This window comes from Cervus canadensis, chromosome 12, assembly GCF_019320065.1.
Source record: "Cervus canadensis isolate Bull #8, Minnesota chromosome 12, ASM1932006v1, whole genome shotgun sequence".
Classification (NCBI taxonomy): Eukaryota; Metazoa; Chordata; class Mammalia; order Artiodactyla; family Cervidae; genus Cervus; species Cervus canadensis.
Window position 1 is genome coordinate 59401867 of NC_057397.1, and position 19069 is coordinate 59420935.

The window sequence follows — 19069 nt, forward strand, 5'->3', positions numbered from 1 at the left end:
AAAAATTGCTTCTCTTTTGAAAGGTGTGGATTCTGCCTGGACTAGTGTAATAATGAAGCCAGAATGCTGAAAATGGCTCAAGGCACTAGTACCAACTCAGTGTGCAATACACCACAGCCCAAGAAGATGCTTCTTTTGAAAAGCCAAGAACCTGTGGTAGTTTATGCATTTTATGCATTTGGGGTCAGGATGCTACAAGGAGTCCATTTATACAGTGGTGTTCAAAGCACAGAAAGAAAAAACACTGGCAGGGGAGACACCTAGACCTGAATTAAATTTATCCTCCTCTCACCAAAGCCTGAGACCGCCAGTGAATTACTGCACTTGTATTTCCTCAGCCATTAAAGACAGACAATGTCTAACAGAACAGACCTCACTGGTCCTGTAGTCGGTGACAGAAACAACGCTGGTCCCCACTGTCCCCCATCCCTTTTGTCCTCAAACATCTGTGTCCCTCTGTCTGCAATGACAAATGGGATCAGTTCAAATTCCGGAAACAATCAAGGGTCATTCTAAGAGTATTCTTCCTGACTTGAAATATGAAAAATAAATAAACCCTAGTCGAAGTAGGTTCTGAGATTTTTTTTTTTTTTCTGTTTTCAAAACTAAAGAATCAGCTTCTTAAAATCTGAATGACTCACAAGAACTCTGAGTTCATGATTTCCTTTATATATTTTTACCAAGTCAGAGGTGACCTGGGTTTCCTTACAGGTGTTGACACTTGAGCTGATTTTTAGAGGCACTAAATGAATTTCCATCACTGGGTCCTGGGCCCTGAGCAAACAGTTAAGAACAGCCACCAGTTTTTGAGAGTTGAGTGTGTGCTAAATACACATACTTCGTGAACACAATCTCAGATAATTCTGATTAGTAGCTTTTTAAAATTATTCCTACTTGGTATAATGGGCAAACGCGTCGAGTACCTCCCCTCCCTGGTAGTCACTTAGTTCTGAAAGGGACAAGCTGGGATTGAAACTTAGGAAGTTCTGTGATATACAGCCTTTACAATGAGCACCTTTCCATACATAATCCAGAACAAAAGAGGCTGACATTATGAAAACAAAATTTGTGACTCACAGAATTGTGACTGGTGTAGAGTGACTCTTTGGCACTATTAAAGCTGGAGTTATCACTATTGTTATGATATTTACTCTCCATATATCATTTAAGATGAACTCCTTCTTGGAGCTTTCCCATTAGGAGAAATCTAACATTCTATTTGTTTGACTCACCCTTCTGTTTCTAGAGAAAGAATTATACAGCCCTGTGAGATAGCTTTCAAGTGCACTTACCATAAACTTAGAATAAGAAAAGCATTGACACTGTAACCCGTTACTGCATTCCAGATATGCTAGTACTGAGTTGGCGAAAAAGTTCGCTCAGGTTTACATCATCCAGAAAAACCTGAACGTACGATGGTACGGAAAAACCCGAACGAACTTTTTGGCCAACCGAATATTTTTATTCTGTTTGATTTTGTTGCTTAAGAATGCTGGTCCTGAAGACCTAAATATCTGTTTCTCCAGAGAAGACATACAGATTGCCGACAGACACATGAAAAGATGCTCAGTATCACTAATTATTCAAGAAATGCAAATCAAAACTACAAGGAGGTATCACACCAGTCAGAATACCCATCATTAAAAAGTCTACAAATAACAAATACTGGAGAGGATGTGGTGAAAAGGGACATATGATCCACCAATCTCACTTCTAGGCATATATCCAGGCAAAACTATAATTCAAAATGATACATATACCCCTATGTTCAGTGTAGCACTATTTACAACAGCCAGAACATGGAAATCACCTAACTATCCATCAGTGGATGAAGGGGTAAAGAAAATGTGATGTTTATACATACAATGGAATATTACTCAGTCATAAAAAAGAATGAAATAATGCCATTTACAGTTACATGTATGGACTTAGAGATGATCATACTAATCGAGGTAAGTCAGAAAGAGAAAGACAAATACTATGTGATATTACTTATATGTATCTGAAATATGACACAAATGAACTTATCTACAAAACAAAAATGGACTCACAGATATAGAGAACAAACTTATGATTCCCAAGGCGGAGGGGGTTGGGGAAGGGATGGGTTGGAAGTTTGGGATTAGCAGATGCAAACTAGTATATATAAAACAGATAAACAACAAGGTCTACTGTACAGCACAGGGAACCATATTCAATATCCTGGGTAGCCATTCCCTTCTCCAGGGAATCTTCCCAACCCAAGGACCAAACCTAGGTCTCCTGCATTGCAGGCAGATTCTTTACCATCTGAGCCACCAGGGAAGCCCAGCAAACCATAATGGGAAAACAGTGAAAAAGAATGCTGGTCCTGACCCATAAACTTGATTTCAGATTGAAAGTAGGTCATATTCTCTTTGTAGACACACATACACATATGTCCTAGAGAAGGGAATGACAACCCACTCCAGTATTCTTGCCTGAGAAATCCCACGTAGAGGAGCCTGGCAGGTTATAGTCCAAGGGTTTACAAAGAGTCAGACACAATTGAGTGAGTAATACTTTCACTTTCCCATAGCCCACAGACACATACAACATGACTTCTAGCTCTGAATTTAAATCAACTTGGATGGGCTTAAAATTAAACTCTTCTCATTAGTCTGCTATTTAGTGAGATTTAAATTCAATCTACCTATTATGTCTTTTTAAACTATATGACTTTTAAATCTGTGAAAACACAAAAGTGCCTAACACATCCTGACAGTTCACTGAATGAATGAAGACAGGGGTAGTGCTTCAGTAAATAATTTATTTGTGTATACTGCAGGAACTATTCATGTTTTATTTCAATTTTCCATTCTTTATTTTGTTACTTAATACACTAACACTCTACGGGGGAGGCAGAGGACAAGATTTATAGACATCTAGGGTTAGAAGTTATTGCCCAGTGTGGTTATTCAGCCAAAACTAGGTCAGACCTACACACAAGGCTCCCTTCCTCTAGCACAAGTCCCCAAGCTTTCCCCACTACATTGACATTTCCGGAAACTGTGACCCTTCCCAGTTAAACAAGCCTAATTTATGAAAGACAATGGAATTCTTTCTCAAATGATGGTACTTTATTATTAGCAACAGTCTTTAGAATTGCTATTCCGTCCTAAGACATTCCAGTCTCTCTCAAAGTCTCATTCTAGTATCTACTAGCCTTCAATGTCAGAAATGATTTTCCAACACTTATAACTGCCCTTTTGAGTTGAATAGATTCAAACAAAAGAAATGACTTTTTGGTAACTGGGGGTGCAGGACACAGACACACTACAAGAACTGTAAACCTTCACGTGGATTACCCTTTGATCAACCGGAAATTACAAATCCAATTCTTTCAATAGTTCAAGATCCTCCACTTTCAACCTTCCCATTAGCCCCTGGCTGCCCAGTCACTCACCAAACTGGTCTACAGATAAAGGAAGGTAAGTTTGTTATGTAGACGATGGAGGTGGGGGGTGTTTGTTATATGAGGGATTTTTACATTAACTGCTATTAGAATTACTCACGTTGTTATTCCTGTTTACTTATTTTTCAACAATTATTAGAGGATTTACATATTATTTCAAAATGGAAATTCCAATTCTCTCCCATATACTTCTTCAAGAAGATAAATGTGTCCTTCATAGGAGGGAGGCAGTTCCTGCTGTTACCATTCTCCTTGGAGATGCTGAATCACAGCATCTGAGGACTGTAGGTGTGCATCCAGAGGAAATCAACAGCCACCTTAGAAAAGCTGGCTCCTTGATCTATGAAACGAAGATAACACAGGGCTGGCCTCACAGCATAAAAAACTTTCTGTTTTTTTCTGTTGTACAGAAAAAGCCTTCTCTTGGCAAGTTTTAGATTTTGTAAACAGGGAAGAAAAACTTTACATTTGCCTAACTCCACACTCGCGGGTAGTGCAAAGACAAAGAAGACATACATTTGTTCCCGCTAAAAGGCAGGGTGAGAGAGAGGTTTCCAGTCCCTGCTGGAGCGCAGCTGAAAAGACCAGCTCTGTAGTTCTGTTCAGCAATTAGATGAATCTCGTGACACTATCAGACTGTCTTGCCAGGGTTGTTGTTTTTTTCCCCTAATTCTTAAGTCAACCAAGTAACACTAAAAAATGTGAGACTGTTAGGCTGAGATTTCACTAAATGCATCACTAAAGAAAGAAAATAATTAGGCCCCAAGCAAAAAACATGAAATCAGGGACTTCCCTGGTGGTCCAGCGGTTAAGAATCCGCCTTCCCGGGCAAGGGACATGGGTTTGAGCCCTGGTCGGGGAACTAAGATCCCACATTCCAGAGACAACTAAGCCCACAGGTTGCAACTTGAGAGGTCTGCGTGCCGCAACGAAGATCCTGGGTGGTTCAACTAAGACCCAACGCGGCCAAATAAATAAATATTTTTTAAAGACACAAAATCAAATAGAGAGCATAGATTACATGTTTGAGATGAAGGCATGGTCAAATATAGCTAAAGATACAGGAAAGGTCCCACCAAGCAGGAGAAAGCAATGTGGCATCCAGTAAATGTGAAAAAGAAAATGGTGGAAGACAGGAAATTAAGGTATTTTACAGTATTAAATATGATAGGTCTATTGAGTGGTTTTAGTTATGTGTGTGTGTGTGTTCATTTTGAAAGCTCATCATGTAACCCATGATCTCTTTATGAGAAAGTTTCAGCCGTTCACTGAAACAGGTTCTCAGAGCATCCATTCAGTGGATGCCCTTCAAGCACCCATTCTGTAACATTCCTTTAACTTTAAACCTCTCTGTAACATTCCTTCTGTCTAACCACTCAGGGTTTTAAAATTGCCAGCAGTGGGGAAGTACTTCTCCAGAAAAGGTTTTTTAAACAATAATGCCTACAACCAGGCAAACACACTTCCCAGGAGCAGTGAAGAAAAATTAACCCAAATTAAAGACTAGATTAACTACAATTTTTAATTTCCAAATCTTTTCTTGGTAAAGCTTGCTTTAAAACAAATTTCTGTTTGTTTCAGGGAAATAACAATTTCCAGTTAAGTTAAAAAGGAGAAATTTCCCCTTGGTTTATTAATGAAGCCCCCAAGTTGAAAAGAACTTTGCCCTTGGTTTATTAATGTAGGTATTATATTTCTATGTTAGCAATTAAGTCTTGGGGTTGCTAACCATGGTTCATCAAAAAGTCTATAGTATAATGCAACAATTTTTAAAATAGAAGAAATTAAAGTACCACATGCACATTTAGCTGGCATCCAGAAAAATACCACCAAAATTGATTCTTTCATCATAGAAGAGGACAGAGCCCAACCCCACCCTGATTTCCCTGTTAACAAGGCACATATTCCCTTACCATGGTGTTACCTACATACACAGAACCATCCATGGAAGTTTGTTCATCAACTAGTCAGCACTAGTTGAGCATCTTTTCTGTGCCAGGCACCATACCAGGTGCTGGTCATACAAAGTTACAGAAGAAAATTTTCTCTCCCCTTGAGAAGCTTGGCATCTAGTGGAATGGACAGAATGTAAACTGATAAACCAAGTGAAACCCAGCAATGTTATGGTCTAAGTACAAACTAAAATCTGTGGAGGGAGCAGCTGATGTCTGAAAGATTAGGAAGGTCTCACCTAAGTGGGTCGTGGAACAAGGTGTTAGGAGTGAGATGACTGCCAGGTAAAGGAGGAGGAAGGGCCATTCTAGGCAAGGAGAGCCCTAGAGGAGAAATGAAGGGGAGGGTGGAAGTAACTAGGAAAACTAGGGGTGAAACAGACCTACAGATATGGCATTAAGAAATGTGACTATTAAAAAAGATACACACACCCCAAAGTTCATTGCAGTGCTATTTACAATAGGCATGGAAGGCAACTTAAATGTCCATCAATGGAGGAGTGGATAAAGAAGATGTGGCATATATATATATACACACATATATGTATACACACACACATATACATACATATATGTATACGGACACATATACAATGGAATATTACTCAGCCATTAAAAGGGATGGAATTCTGCCCTTTGCAGAGGTCTGGATGGACTTAGTGACTGTCACAGAGTGGAGTCAGAGAGAGAAAAATAAATATATAACACATATTTTGGGCTTCCCTCGTGGCTCATCTGGTAAAGAATCTGCCTGCAATGTGGGACACCTGGTTTCGATCCCTGGGTTGGGAAGCTCCCCTGGAGAAGGGAAAGGCTACCCACTCCAGTATTCTGGCCTGGAGAATTCCAAGGAGTGTATAATCCATGGGGTCGCAAAGAGTCGGACACCACGGAGCGACTTTCACTTTCATATATGGAACCTAGAAAAATGGTACAGATGCAGAGGCAGATGCAGAGAACAAACATTAGGATACCAAGGAAGGAAGAGAGGCCATAGGATGGAGTGACAGACAGGACCTGACATACGTACTCCACGCGTGTAAAATGGATAACTAACGAGGACGCACAGGGCAGGGAGCCCCCTCAGTGCCCTCTGGTGCCTAAATGTGAAGGAAACGCAAAAAAGAGGGCATGTGTGTATACATACAGCTGATTCACTTTGTTGTAGAGCAGAACACAATATTGTAAAGCAACTATACTCCAATTTAAAAAAAATAGAAATTTTAATAAAAGGCAGATTATCCTGGATTCAGACATGAGTAAGAAGTGAGGTCAGAAGTGACGCCTCTTTTAAGAAACATGGATTGTAAGGAAAAAGGAAGGAAAAAGGAAAAGCAATAGTTTGGAAGGAAATCTGCCTGGCTATATGGACAGTTGGTGAACTCTGGCCCTGTCCCGGGGGAAGGCTGGGGGAGCCCTCCATCACCCTAGGCACACACGCCAAGGAGGAAATGATTCTCCCCAGAGGTGCTGTCCCCAACACAAGTAGCTCCTAAAACTCATACGGAGACATGCACGCAATAAATAAAAACTCACAGTGGTTCAATTTTTATTGAAAATGAGTATGTTCTGCCTGAACTAAGATTAAAGAATATTTGCAGTGTATCATCTTTTAAATATAGAGCACTAACAGCCTATCATTTTTATCACGGCCATGATTTCTAACCAAAGTTGATGATGAAAACAGTTGTCCAATAGCTGTGGCTACAGCGCTTCTCTGTAAATCAGAGGGTGCCTCACACTGCCTGTAACTGTAGCAACAGCCAGAGCACACGATCGAACAGCAGGCGGGGAGGGCCGGGGCCACACCGCCTCCCCGCCTCCCCGCCCCCCACCCATGCAGGAGGCAGGGTCAAGGCCGCTCCACTATCTCAGCTCTGACTCACTCACTGCCCGGACTCTCACCAACCAGCCCTGGGGTGGGTTATTATTTATTTATTTTTTAAGTTGAGGGCTCTCAAGGGGGTTTGAGTCAAATTTACTTTTCATATCTATTCAGAAGTGTGGAAAGAGTCTAGGAAATATCAAAAATCAAAATTCCATTTCCTTGAGTTATTTTTAAAGGAGGGAAGTCCCACACTTTCCCAACTGCAGGGAGAGAGCAGGTTTGTTCAGTGCTGGGGGAGTGGGGCTCACCAATGAACAAAACTCAGTGGCAGAGTGGGCAACCCCAGGGAAGAGAGAGGCAAGCTACAGGGTTCCCCCAGGCTTTCCCCCAGGGAAGGGGCCAGGACAGGGCCAGAGTTCACTAGATGACCACACATCCAGGCCCTGGTCCTGGCAGATTTCCTTCCAAACTATTGCTAGGTCTTCCTCTTTCCATCCATCTATGTTTCTTAAAAGAGGAGTCACTTCCTTCCCCACATCTTACTCATGTCTGAATCTAGGCCCATTTGGGCCACAGATCCACGCTGACTACTTGGCTACCTGACCTCTTGAAAGCCAGCAGGTGCCTCCCCCAGCCCACCAATCTCTACACCACCACCACCCCACTTTTTTGCACAGCTTTGAGTTCACCCAAGCCAGCATTTGACTATAAAAACTGCAAGAAAGCACATTTGTAAGGCACATCCAAAACCAGGCTCCTGTAGAAAACTCAAAGGAAAAAATAAAGGTGTAACTTCATTTTATTCGCAATTCCTATTTGAAAGTGGAGTACAACTCCACACAGAAGAGAGCTCCCAGCCCTGGACAGATGAGCCAAGCTGAGTAAGTCACAGTGGTCGATGAAATTCTGTATTCAAGAATCTCCCGAAAGGCTTCTCTTTGACCCTCAAAGAAAACTATCTAGAACTAAACTTGAAAAAATGTTCTGATTTCATCGGAACTTAAGGATTCATGAAAAACTTTATCTTAATATAAGATTGCTATCAATAGCACAATTTTAAAATAAAGAAATACATTTGTATTAGGGGACAGATGAAAATCCTATAATCATATGCTGATAACCAAAGACAGACTATAACTGCCTGTCAGTTACCATGGAAAACAATGGGATTAATATTAACAATATAACACATAACTAATACAGGGAAAGATTACTTTCTGGGAACCAAAATCAAAGACAGATTGAATGAAGAGCAAATGGTTGGTTTCACAATTAACTGCAAAATGATATCAATACTGATTATGTTGGATGTGACTATCAAGTAATTTTGCTCATTCGGATGTGCTTAGGGAATTAGTCTCATTACATTACCATACATACCACCCTTTCGGAAAGCGCAAAAACTGTGATGCTCATTATCTTGAAAAAGCTGCATTGTAAAGCAAGCAAGTAATTCTTAATTCTATTCGGAAGAGAGAAGCTATATTTGAATGTGTTTCAATGTATCTGCTGTAGCTTCTGATTTTTCATTCTATAAATCAATGTTAGTTGTTGAATGTCTTATAATTTTCCTTCCTTGCTTGTAACAGAAAAACATTCCTTCCCAAGAAAGTGGTTGGGTAATGATTCATGCTTTGAGTAGACTTGGTATGCATTCTGGTTCATTTTATGATTGGTAGTTCCTTTCAAATATTTTTTAAATGGCTTACATGGGGCAAAACTGGATCTCTCCACTGTGCAAATGAGTCCCGGGGAACTCCCAGCCTGTTTGATGTGTAGACGGTGCCTAAAAGTCATTGTGCCCCTGGCTGGACTCAGCATCAGCCAGCCCCCACCCCCTGGCACATGGGGCACCATGCTTGCTGCCCCTCCCAACCCCTACCTCGTTGGCAAAGCTGCACTTTCTTTCTGTGACCTTTTTCTTCTCCTTTATCCCTATAGCCAGTCAGTTCTGAGAGTCTACCAGTTCTAGAATTCATCTCTCATTCCTGAGTTAACTTTGCATCTCTCCTTTATAGCTCACTCCTCCAGGCCTCTCCCCAGCTATAACCAGTCTCTCCCTCACTTCATCCCACCTGGACTCTGGCCCAGAACCACCTCTCTGAAATACAGATACCCCTGTCCTGCTAAAAATCCTTAGCGGTTGAGCAAAGTCTCCCAAATCAAACCCTGCAACTCAATAAAAAGAAATGTCGCCTCATCACAGTATTCCATTTGCTTGTATTTCTGCCCAGTCTCCCCCTTGTCAGAGTTCTGGGAGGACTGATGGGCGAATGGGACACACCCCTGGATGAGTGACATCTTTTATGGCCCTCACTTACATATTCCTGCATCTCTAAAGCCCACTCCGTTCAACAAGAGAAAAACATGGATTCATGAAAAACAACACATGCATGTTACACCTCGATATAAAAAAATTATAAGCACACACATTTCGAAAATCTCCCCAACGAAACTGCAAAGCAAGGTTCTGTGGAGCCAAGCTAGTGTCAAAGCGGCAGAAGACGAGAAACTCTGAGCTCAGTCCCCCTCAGTATCTGGTGTGGTGATGCTCCTCTGCAAAGACGCACCCAACGGTCTGAGAGAGCATTTCCCCAGCATTCCGCCTGCAGCTCTGAGCTGACCACCAGGATACGTGTGGTCGGAGTCAAGAGCCTTCTCACACCAGGAACTTTCTGGGCTTTGGACCCCAAACCACCCTGCTGGGCTCATTCAACCTCCACAGGAGACCCAGAGCTTCAGCCTGTACCTCATGGAAACAGCTTTACATGGGGCTCCTCTTACAGCTTGAGACCAGCAAATCCCATCTATACCTCCTACCCCTGCCACTCTATGAAAGTGTTAGTCACTCAGTCATGTCCGACTCAATGACCCCATGGACTGCAGCCCACCAGGCTCCTCCATCCATGGGATTCTCCAGGCAAGGATACCGGAGTGGGTAGCCATTCCCTCCTCCACCAGATCTTCCCGACCCAGGCATCGAACCCAGGTCTCCTGCATTGCAGGCAGATTCTTCACTGTCTGAGCCACCAGGTCACTCTAAAATTCCCCTTAAAAAAGCAAGCCTCTCCACAACTCCCACAGCCTTCCCGCTCATTTTCTCAGCCCAGTTTACTCCCAGTTTACTCGTCTCCCCACCCACTGTGTAAGTTGAATCAATGATACTCCCAACAGCATGCACGAGAGTTTCCACCTCTCCCATCTTTGCCAACAGTTTTATCAGATTTTATAAAGTCACGTGCCAATCTCACTTTGGTTTTACTGTCTTGATTCCCATACCTCTGCATGGGCTGTTTCCTTGGCTCACAGCACCTTCCCTCACCTTTTTGAACTCACATGTTCTTGTTATCTTTTCAGAGGGGACTTAGAAACATCTCCTGCAAGTGTTCCTCCCATCTGCCTCTCACCATGTGATAACCTCAGCCAGTCATCTTCTTGCCTCCAGTCTGGAGCAGTTTGAGGATGGGGCTCTGCCTTATTTATTTATCTCTGAATCACCAGTTCCTACCAAAGGGTCGGTTTGCTGAGTGAATGTGGAATCACTCTGCCTTTGTGCAAGCTGGTGGTAACTAAGACAGGATCAGCACTGACTCCCTGTCCTTTGAGAAAGGGGCTTTCACACTCGGAGACGAGCAAAGGACAGATACCATCGAAGTGGTGATTCCATACAGTTGGTACAATCAGTGCAGGAACACTCTTTGGGCTGCAGAATATGAACATATTGACGACCTGGAGTAACTGTTGTTATCCGACGAGCTCACAAGAAAGAACTTGTGAAACTTGGAGAACTCTACTTATGTGCTTTGCAGAGCAGCAGAGTGCACTTGGGCTAGGGTTTGTTTGTTTTACTTATATCCAGCAAGAGCTAATTGCTAATGTTTCCTTCCCCACCAACATAGTTTATGGCCTAATGTACAAGAGCCACACATCTGAACTGGCTTTTAGAAATGTCAGAACTAACAGCAGCCAAGTCCTACCACCCAGAGTGCAAAATGTTCTCAGCGTCTGGAAAGGAAGGTGCAGAGGGGAGAGGCAGGACCTCAATGCAAGGTCAACTCATGAAAGCTTGCAGTTTCTCTGCATGTGATTAGGGGCTGGTGGGGGGTCAAGACGACCGGCTGCTGCTGCTGCTAAGTCGCTTCAGTCGTGTTCGACTCTGTGTGACCCCATAGACGGCAGCCCACCAGGCTCTGCCATCCCTGGGATTCTCCAGGCAAGATCACTGGAGTGGGTTGCCATTTCCTTCTCCAATGCATGAAAGTAAAAAGTGAAAGTGAAGTCACTCAGTCGTGTCCGACTCTTAGCAACCCCATGGACTGCAGCCTACCAGGCTCCTCCATCCATGGGATTTTGCAGGCAAGAGTACTAGAGTGGGGTGCCATTGCCTTCTCCAAGAACTACCTAGAGGTCAAGATACAAAGATGAGAGGCAGTGGAGTGAAGACACACAATAATTTAAAAAACAAGAGTTGCACACTCTAGCAATCCTGAATTTCAATCTTCACCACTTACCAGGGGTTCGATCCTGGGTCAAATTCTTCGCACCTCACCCTCTCAGCTTTTCAGCGATAAAATAAGTTGTTTTCAGGATGAAGGACAAAATGCTTATGTCTGATGTATAGAAAGAGCCTGGTACACAAAAGGCAACAGACCCATGGGAGCTGTTACTAAGACACAGTTCACTCCTTTGAAAGCCAGCTTCCTATCACTGCAATAAGAGCTTCATCCTTACGTGTGTTCATTCATTCATTCCTTCAGGAAATATTTATCAAATGCTCACGGTGACTCAGGCTCTGTGAGAGGCATTGGGCCTGGAGCAGAAAAGAAAACAGACAAGTGCCTGCTCTTATGGGGCTTAGTGTGGCATGAGGGGGGATGCAAGAAGAAACAGAAACATGTATTCATGACATGCTTGATGGTGACAGGGCTCTGCAGCAGAGCAGAGTTAAGGGAGCTTGACAGCGACAAGGGCCTGATGTCTGGGTGAGGTGAGAGGGGAGGTCTCTCCGATACGGTGGCGACAAGCAAAGGCCTCCAAGAAGCGAGGGAACAAGTCAGGCAACATGTGAGTATCCACCCAGAGAGGGAGGTGACTGATGTGAGGCAGGAGGGGCCTCACCAGGAACTCCGCTCAGCACACAGGAAGCTGGCAGCTGAGGTGCCTCATGATCTGAGGAGCAGCTCTCTTCCCTAACCCTCCACTTTCCGTGGATGGTCTTTCCACAGATGGGGACTCCAACAGGGACACTGAGGGTCCTCTCCCATCAGGCAGCCAGCACACGTGGGCTACTCAGAGGATCAGGAGTACGTGGGAGATGAGGCGGGGCCACAAAGAACAACCAACAGTTAGTCCAAAGGAGACAGATTTATGTAAGGAAAGATGGAGAATGTTCTCCAAGCATGATTATATCAGGGCCCAGAGGTGACAGGATGATCCTCGAGCGTGAGTGCTGAGTTCCCTGGAGAAGGAAATGGCAACCCACTCCAGTATGCTTGCCTGGGAAATCCCATGGACAGAGGAGCCTGGTGGGCTACAGTCCATGGCGTTGCAAGAGTCAGTTGAGCACATTTGTTCTGAGGGGATGTTGAAGAAGGAAAGACACAGAGGTGAGAGCTCCACTGGGCGCTGCTTGGAAGGGAAGCAGGGAGACGGAGTGAGGGAGGGAGGGCTGGCTGTCCCAGGCAACCCTGGCAAGAAGGTGAAAGGACCTGCACATCCACACACAGAGTGGTACTGCACATAATTGGAGGACTGGAGGTTCCCCAAAGCCCACCCACAGACCTCAAGGACCCAGGTTACGAATGCTCATTTTAGCAAAAAGGGCCTCATCTCAGTCTCTGATGCCAGCTTCAAAGTCACTACCTACAGGCTTCAGTTGGACTTGCTGACCACAGTGGCTGGGAGAGGCTTGGGAACTGCAGCCTGGGAGCCCCGACTGTAATCTCCAGTTCATAAAGCTAAAGAAAAATAATACAGTAAACACTTCTGGACTTGTTCTCTTCTCTTGCAGGCCACTAGAAGGTTCTCCACCCGAAGTGACAAAGGTATAGCACAAACGCACTCTTGGGCCTCCCTTCCCCTCAGCAGGCACTGGTGACCCCCTGGCTGAGCCCAGGTGCAGCCTCACAGACATTCTCAACCCCGCCCTGCAGTTACCACGGGGAGGGCTCACAGCACGTGGGTGGAGTCGCCACAGCAACCCCACCCCCACCCTTTCTATTGGAAATGGTGTTAACCGCCCACTGACAGAGCAACAAGTTGTTTGATCTGGTACAAGAATGAAGTAGAGGAAATTCTTCCATCTTTCCTCATCCGGTCAGGCTGAGGTGAGGGGTTGAGACTGTGGTCAGAAAACTGATTTTTCATTTGAACCTAAGAGCCTGATTCAATGCCTTAATCTCAGAGCCAGCAAATAGCCCAGGAAGCCATGAAGCTACTGAGTCAAAGTCACAAATCTCAATGATAAATGTGTATGTGTTTGTGTGCACACACACGTGTGCAAAAGGTTACGTGAGGAAGAAAAAGCAGCCAGGAGGTGATAAAAAAGAGAGATAAGATCTGAAATCCTATGAGACCTGAGAGATCATTCTGGGCTAAGAAAAGTAAACCCTGTAACAACATCAAAGTTGAACCCACAGGTATGCCAGTAAAACGTGTTTATTATTTGCCTTATTTGGACCTAGGCCACATTTCCACTTAATTGCTCCTTTCTTGGGCAATAATTATAAGGCTAACTTTTCAAATAAAATAAAATTGTTCCTCTGCTCTGGGCAGACTGCCTCCAAAGCAGGTTACAGCAAGTATTCCCAAACCCTTCTTCCCAGCTGGTCGATCTTGGGGGTTCAGGGTGTGACCTGGGTGAGGAAGATTGCTTTTATCCCAGCATTTGCACTAATTCTTGCACTAATTATCAGAGGAAAGGAATGGCGGGTCAGTAAGCCTTGGTTTCCTTGTTTATTAAATAAATTCGTTTGACTAGTTGAAAGGAGATGTGTGTGTGTGTGTGTGTGTGTGTGTGTATCTGTGGTAGAGATAAGGAGTGGCGTAGCCATTTTGCAAGAAAAACCAGCAAATTAGTTTCCATATGTTCTACAGTGAGTCTCCAACCCTATCTTAGTTCCTCTACCGTTGGTGAAAGGGTCCCAGCAAGTGTGAGATAAAAGGTCTGAAAAAATCCTTTGTTGTGAAAGAAAGCAAAGTAAACATCCTTCTAGTGGTTCATTATTGACCCTGGTGTCCAACACAGCAGAAACCTTCCTCACTGGACTTGGCCTGTCCTCACTGGGCCTGTGCCTCTAGGTCTGGGAAACGTGAAAATAAAGCCTATAAATGAGAAATGATTTCTGATGGAAGCAGGATGTAGATGAACTGTTAAAATTACTTAGAAACATATATAATTACTGTGGTCTTATTTCTAGACACTTTAATATCAATCCCTGACACCCCCTGCCTTGCTCTGTGTCTAGACGTTGATTCCTGCAAAGTGCATGTGCCAGGGGGGTGTGCCCTCCTCTTCAGGCCAATGGGGCCAATGGAAAGCGCCAGGGGAGGCTGAGGGGCAGGGCATCCCGTCTCCTCCTGGCTCTACACTGAGGGGTGTCTCTGGCAGATTCTCTGCGGTTCTCACTGCTCTAAGACAGCTGCTCCCTCCACGGTCCCAGCTTTGGCTCCGGCCGATCCTGTCCCTGCCTGGCGGCTCTCACAACTCCCACCCCCCTCTCTCTTTGATCCTCTGGCCCTCCAGCAAATAGCAGCCAGTTCCTGCGGTGGCTCCTCTCTCATGGCCTCAGGGGGCCTTCCGCCCTCCCAACCTCTCCATGGAACCACTTGGTATGGGCTCTGTTCTCTTGACTGGACTCTGAGTCCCACCCAGGGGGCTCCGAATCTCTAAAGAACAAGCATAATGTTTAGGAATATACAGACTCCAGGAAATGCACTGGGCAGATCATTCCTTCTCTATTGCCAAGAACGCTCTCTCGAACCCTGCGTTAGTCTGATCACCTAGTACTCTGCCCTAGACGTGGGTTTGGATGGAAGGAACACAAGATGGAAAATTAGAGAACTAGAATGCTCTATCTAGTCCGTGACCTTCGTGAGTACCTTAGAACCAAATGAGCCCAGGTTACTCATGTTATAGGAGGGAATAAGAGTTCCTCTGGCCTGTCGGCCAGTTATTAGGCTTAATCACAAGAGGGTATGGAAGTATGTTTCAGAAACTGGCATGGCCATGGCAAATCTAAATCTGTTTCTATATAAGACACCGTTGACTTCTGTGGGACACAAAATGTTTTGCCCTCAGCTTAGCCGGATCTTGACTTCTCAACCTAATTTGTACTAAATGTAGTGAAATATTGGAAAGTTGCACAGACTAGTACCGGGCACATCACGGGAGTGATGTAGGTCTCAGCTGTGATTTCTGGGCTCTTCTTTGCATCAAGGCAACATGGAGGTTTACCAAAGTCCATGCAAGAAGGCCAAGGTCAAGGTCAACTTACCAATGTCGAGGACCCTCTGCTTTGCAGTGTGCTGCCGGGAGTGCCAGTACTTCCAGTATTTCAGCTGCTCATCCCGGTTTTTGTCTTCACTGAAGACCACCATCACCACACTCTGTAGGGTAGGGAGAACCACACAGCTTACTTTCCATTCAGTCCCTCCTGCTTCACAGTCTCCAGTTCTGGAAATCCTACCAGAGGTGTGTTGCCTCAATTTCTGTAAATTTGCTTTTCTTGCTTTAGATAAGCTCAGTTGTAGGGTTTGTTTTGTTTCAAAATAGGCCTACTTTTTAGAAAACGAATGGGAAATGAGAATAGCACAGAGTAAAAAAGAATGCTACCTCATCTTTACCATGACTAACACACAATTGGATTAACCAATTTACCAGCAAATGGATTATTTTGTGAGGTGAGTGGGAATACCAAAAAATATTTTTTTCTTACGGTGGATACAAGGCCATTTTTGAAATGTCATATCCTTAAACATAGAATTTGGTGCTTTTGTAAAAGAGCAAATATGTGTTTCTGGCCTAATTCAGCACCTCTGACTGGATCAGTGATGGTACTGAGAGAAATACTAAAAGATGAGCTCACACTGATGAACAGTGATATAAAATACAGATATATCACAGTCCAAAAGATACAAAGTCAACCATATGATTTCCTTAAATATGTGGATATACTTTTAAATGAGCCCATGAAACTAATTATATCTGTAGAAATAAGAATCCCAAACGACTTCCACTTCTAAGTTACAAACTGTCTTGCTAAACTAAATATATGTTAATTCATTGTCATTTATGAGATGGAGAAGGTACCCAAAATCACCAAACAAACCAAAAAAAAAAAACACACAAAAAACCCCAACTTACAACCCTTTAATTACAGCATGAGGAATACAGTATCCAGGAATATACTCCCCATCTCATTCCATATCCAAAATACCTCTTAGACATTTTCCTGCTATTTCAAGAGAATAGTTCATCGACTCTCATTCCTTAATGCCTTGCCCTCTGTAGCATTTGACACATATCTACCTAATTTCTTACAGTCACTCAGTCCATGGCAGTGTCTTATGTTAATAAGGGCGGGAATACCGTGTCACTCACCACGTGTTCCTAGTCCCTGACAAACAAGAGATACCAAATGCATGATAGTAGCGTAGTTTCAAGTCAAGATCTGGCTTATTCCCAGTGGTATGTAAACATTTGTTGCACAAAAAAAGCAGAAGTTTGTTAGAAAAGCTGGTTTAGAGATAACGCATCCGTATTATTCAAATCCACAAGCAGCTTGACTCACAAAGGCATGCAGGAGAGCTGATGAGAGAGGGACCCTCCAGCTGTGCTGCTGGAACCCGGGGCTCAGCCTCCCTCCATCCTTCCCTCTTCCCCTTCCTCAGGTCTTTCTATTTCTATGTCAACATTCACTGCACAGCCTCCTGCTGTTCATTTCAGTCTGTTCCGAAATAAAAATAACATTTTTCCTAGTGAATGACTAAATCAGCATAAGTAATGGCATATTCTTGGTATGGAAATGTATTTTTTCAGTAATAAAAAAAAAGGCAGTTTGAAACTGCTATTACCAAGGCTACATGCTCTGACTTGGGATTGTTCGCAGAAATCAGTGCTCAGAGATTCTAAGTGCATCCCTTGTTCCTCCAGGTGTCTCGCTCACCAGAGCTGAGGAGTATGAAAGACCCACTCCGAGAAGGGCCATCCTGCTCTCCAAGGCTATTAGATTGAAGACCTTAAGAGAAGGAAGGCTCTTTGTTTCAGGCAAAATGGAACAAAAGGAGATAAAATAAACTACATTACTTTCATGATTTCAATGAAAGAAAATTCTTGGAAAAGTCGCTATACTCCAAACTGCTGTCATGGCCTTAGATTACTAACATCATCTTTTCAGGGTGATGATAATGGTGTTATTACCAAGGTGTATATGAGTTATACACTACCTTGTAATTGGCAAGATTTTTTTTTTTTTTTTTAAAGAAGAGGTATCTGGTGTCTTCTCACCAGGCATTCATATATGATGGCATAGGGTGCACTAGGGTCAACTTCTGGAGGTGAATCCTATGCCTTTCAGGCCTCCATGCTACTCAGCACTGTACACTCGGGTGTTTAGGAGTAGGTTAGAAGTCTGGCTGTCTGGGATATAACCTGGCTCCCTTACATTTGAGCTGTGTGACCTTGGCTGGTCGCTGACTTCTGAAAGGTCAAGTTTCCTCATCTGGAACATTATAAAGGTAATGCCTATGGGACAGGGTTGTTGCTACTTTCAGAGAGTTACTCGATGTACGGTGTTTAACATACACACACTCAATAAATACTAGCTCTTCTATTGTGGTTGTTGGGAGCAGGGGGACGATGAGGATGAAGACAGCATCCCTCCACCACAGGCCTGACCACAGGCTGGGGACGTCCTAAGCCCCCTGGAGGGCACTCAGCACACAGAGCACCTTTGCACCTACCCTGGAGCTCAGCCTCAGGTAGGACATTAGTCCCAGAGCCTCCCTCCCCATCTTTCCCTTCACCCTCAACCGCCCTGCTCCCTGAAGCTCCAATCTGGAACAGGGACAGCCTTGAAGAGAAGAAGGCCTGTTGGACAAAGGAGGAGCAGTCTTCCTTGTCTTTCTCATGGAAACAATGCCATAAAACCTGGTTGATTCAAGAGCACGCCACTGTAATGATTTTACCTAAAGCTAGTAACAGGCAAGTCAGCCAGCAGGTGCCCGGATACGCTTTTCTCTGCGACCTCGTGTGGTACCCTTTGCGTGGGAATTTGAGATGGGGTGAACTGGGCCCGGCAGAGCACAGCGTTCCTTTCTCAATGTGCTGAAGAAACAGCTTAGGAGGAGGCAGTTATGATAAAATAAGGAGGCACGCACACACACAGCAGCATAAATCATTTTACAACAGGGCAGGAAACTCCTTCAACCTCTTTTCAGAGCTCTTGTATATATAATTTTCCTTTTCAGTAGAGAAGCACTACCAGTTCCCGCCCTTCTTGGCAGAGTTGAGAATGCCAGAAGCTGGCGAACTTCCAAGACAGTTTCATTTCCCACAAATAGAACTAACCCTCATGGATGTGAAAATTCTTTCAAGTCACTCCAGGTAGGGATCATATCATGCCCACCCCTTGACTTTTCATGCTATTCATGGGGTTCTCAAGGCAAGAATACTGAAGTGGTTTGCCATTCCCTTCCCCAGTGGACCACGTTTTATCAGAACTCTCCACCATGAACCATCCATCTTGGGTGGCCCTACACGGCATGGCTCATAGTTTCATTGAGTTAGACAAGGCTGTGGTCCATGTGATCAGATTGATTACTTTTCTGTGATTGTGGTTTTCATTCTGTCTGTCC

At 44.0% G+C, this 19069-nt stretch overlaps 1 protein-coding gene across 4 annotated transcripts in view; it reads right to left on the reverse strand.

The window, feature by feature from the left end:
• Window positions 1-19069, reverse strand: part of GRHL2 (grainyhead like transcription factor 2) — a 166433-nt gene that overhangs the window by 71686 nt on the left and 75678 nt on the right. For all 4 annotated transcript variants that reach the window (XM_043483538.1, XM_043483537.1, XM_043483536.1 and 1 more), the window contains exon 7: window positions 15709-15820. In XM_043483538.1, the coding sequence (XP_043339473.1) occupies window positions 15709-15820 (112 nt within the window). The remainder of the gene's footprint in view (window positions 1-15708; window positions 15821-19069) is intronic.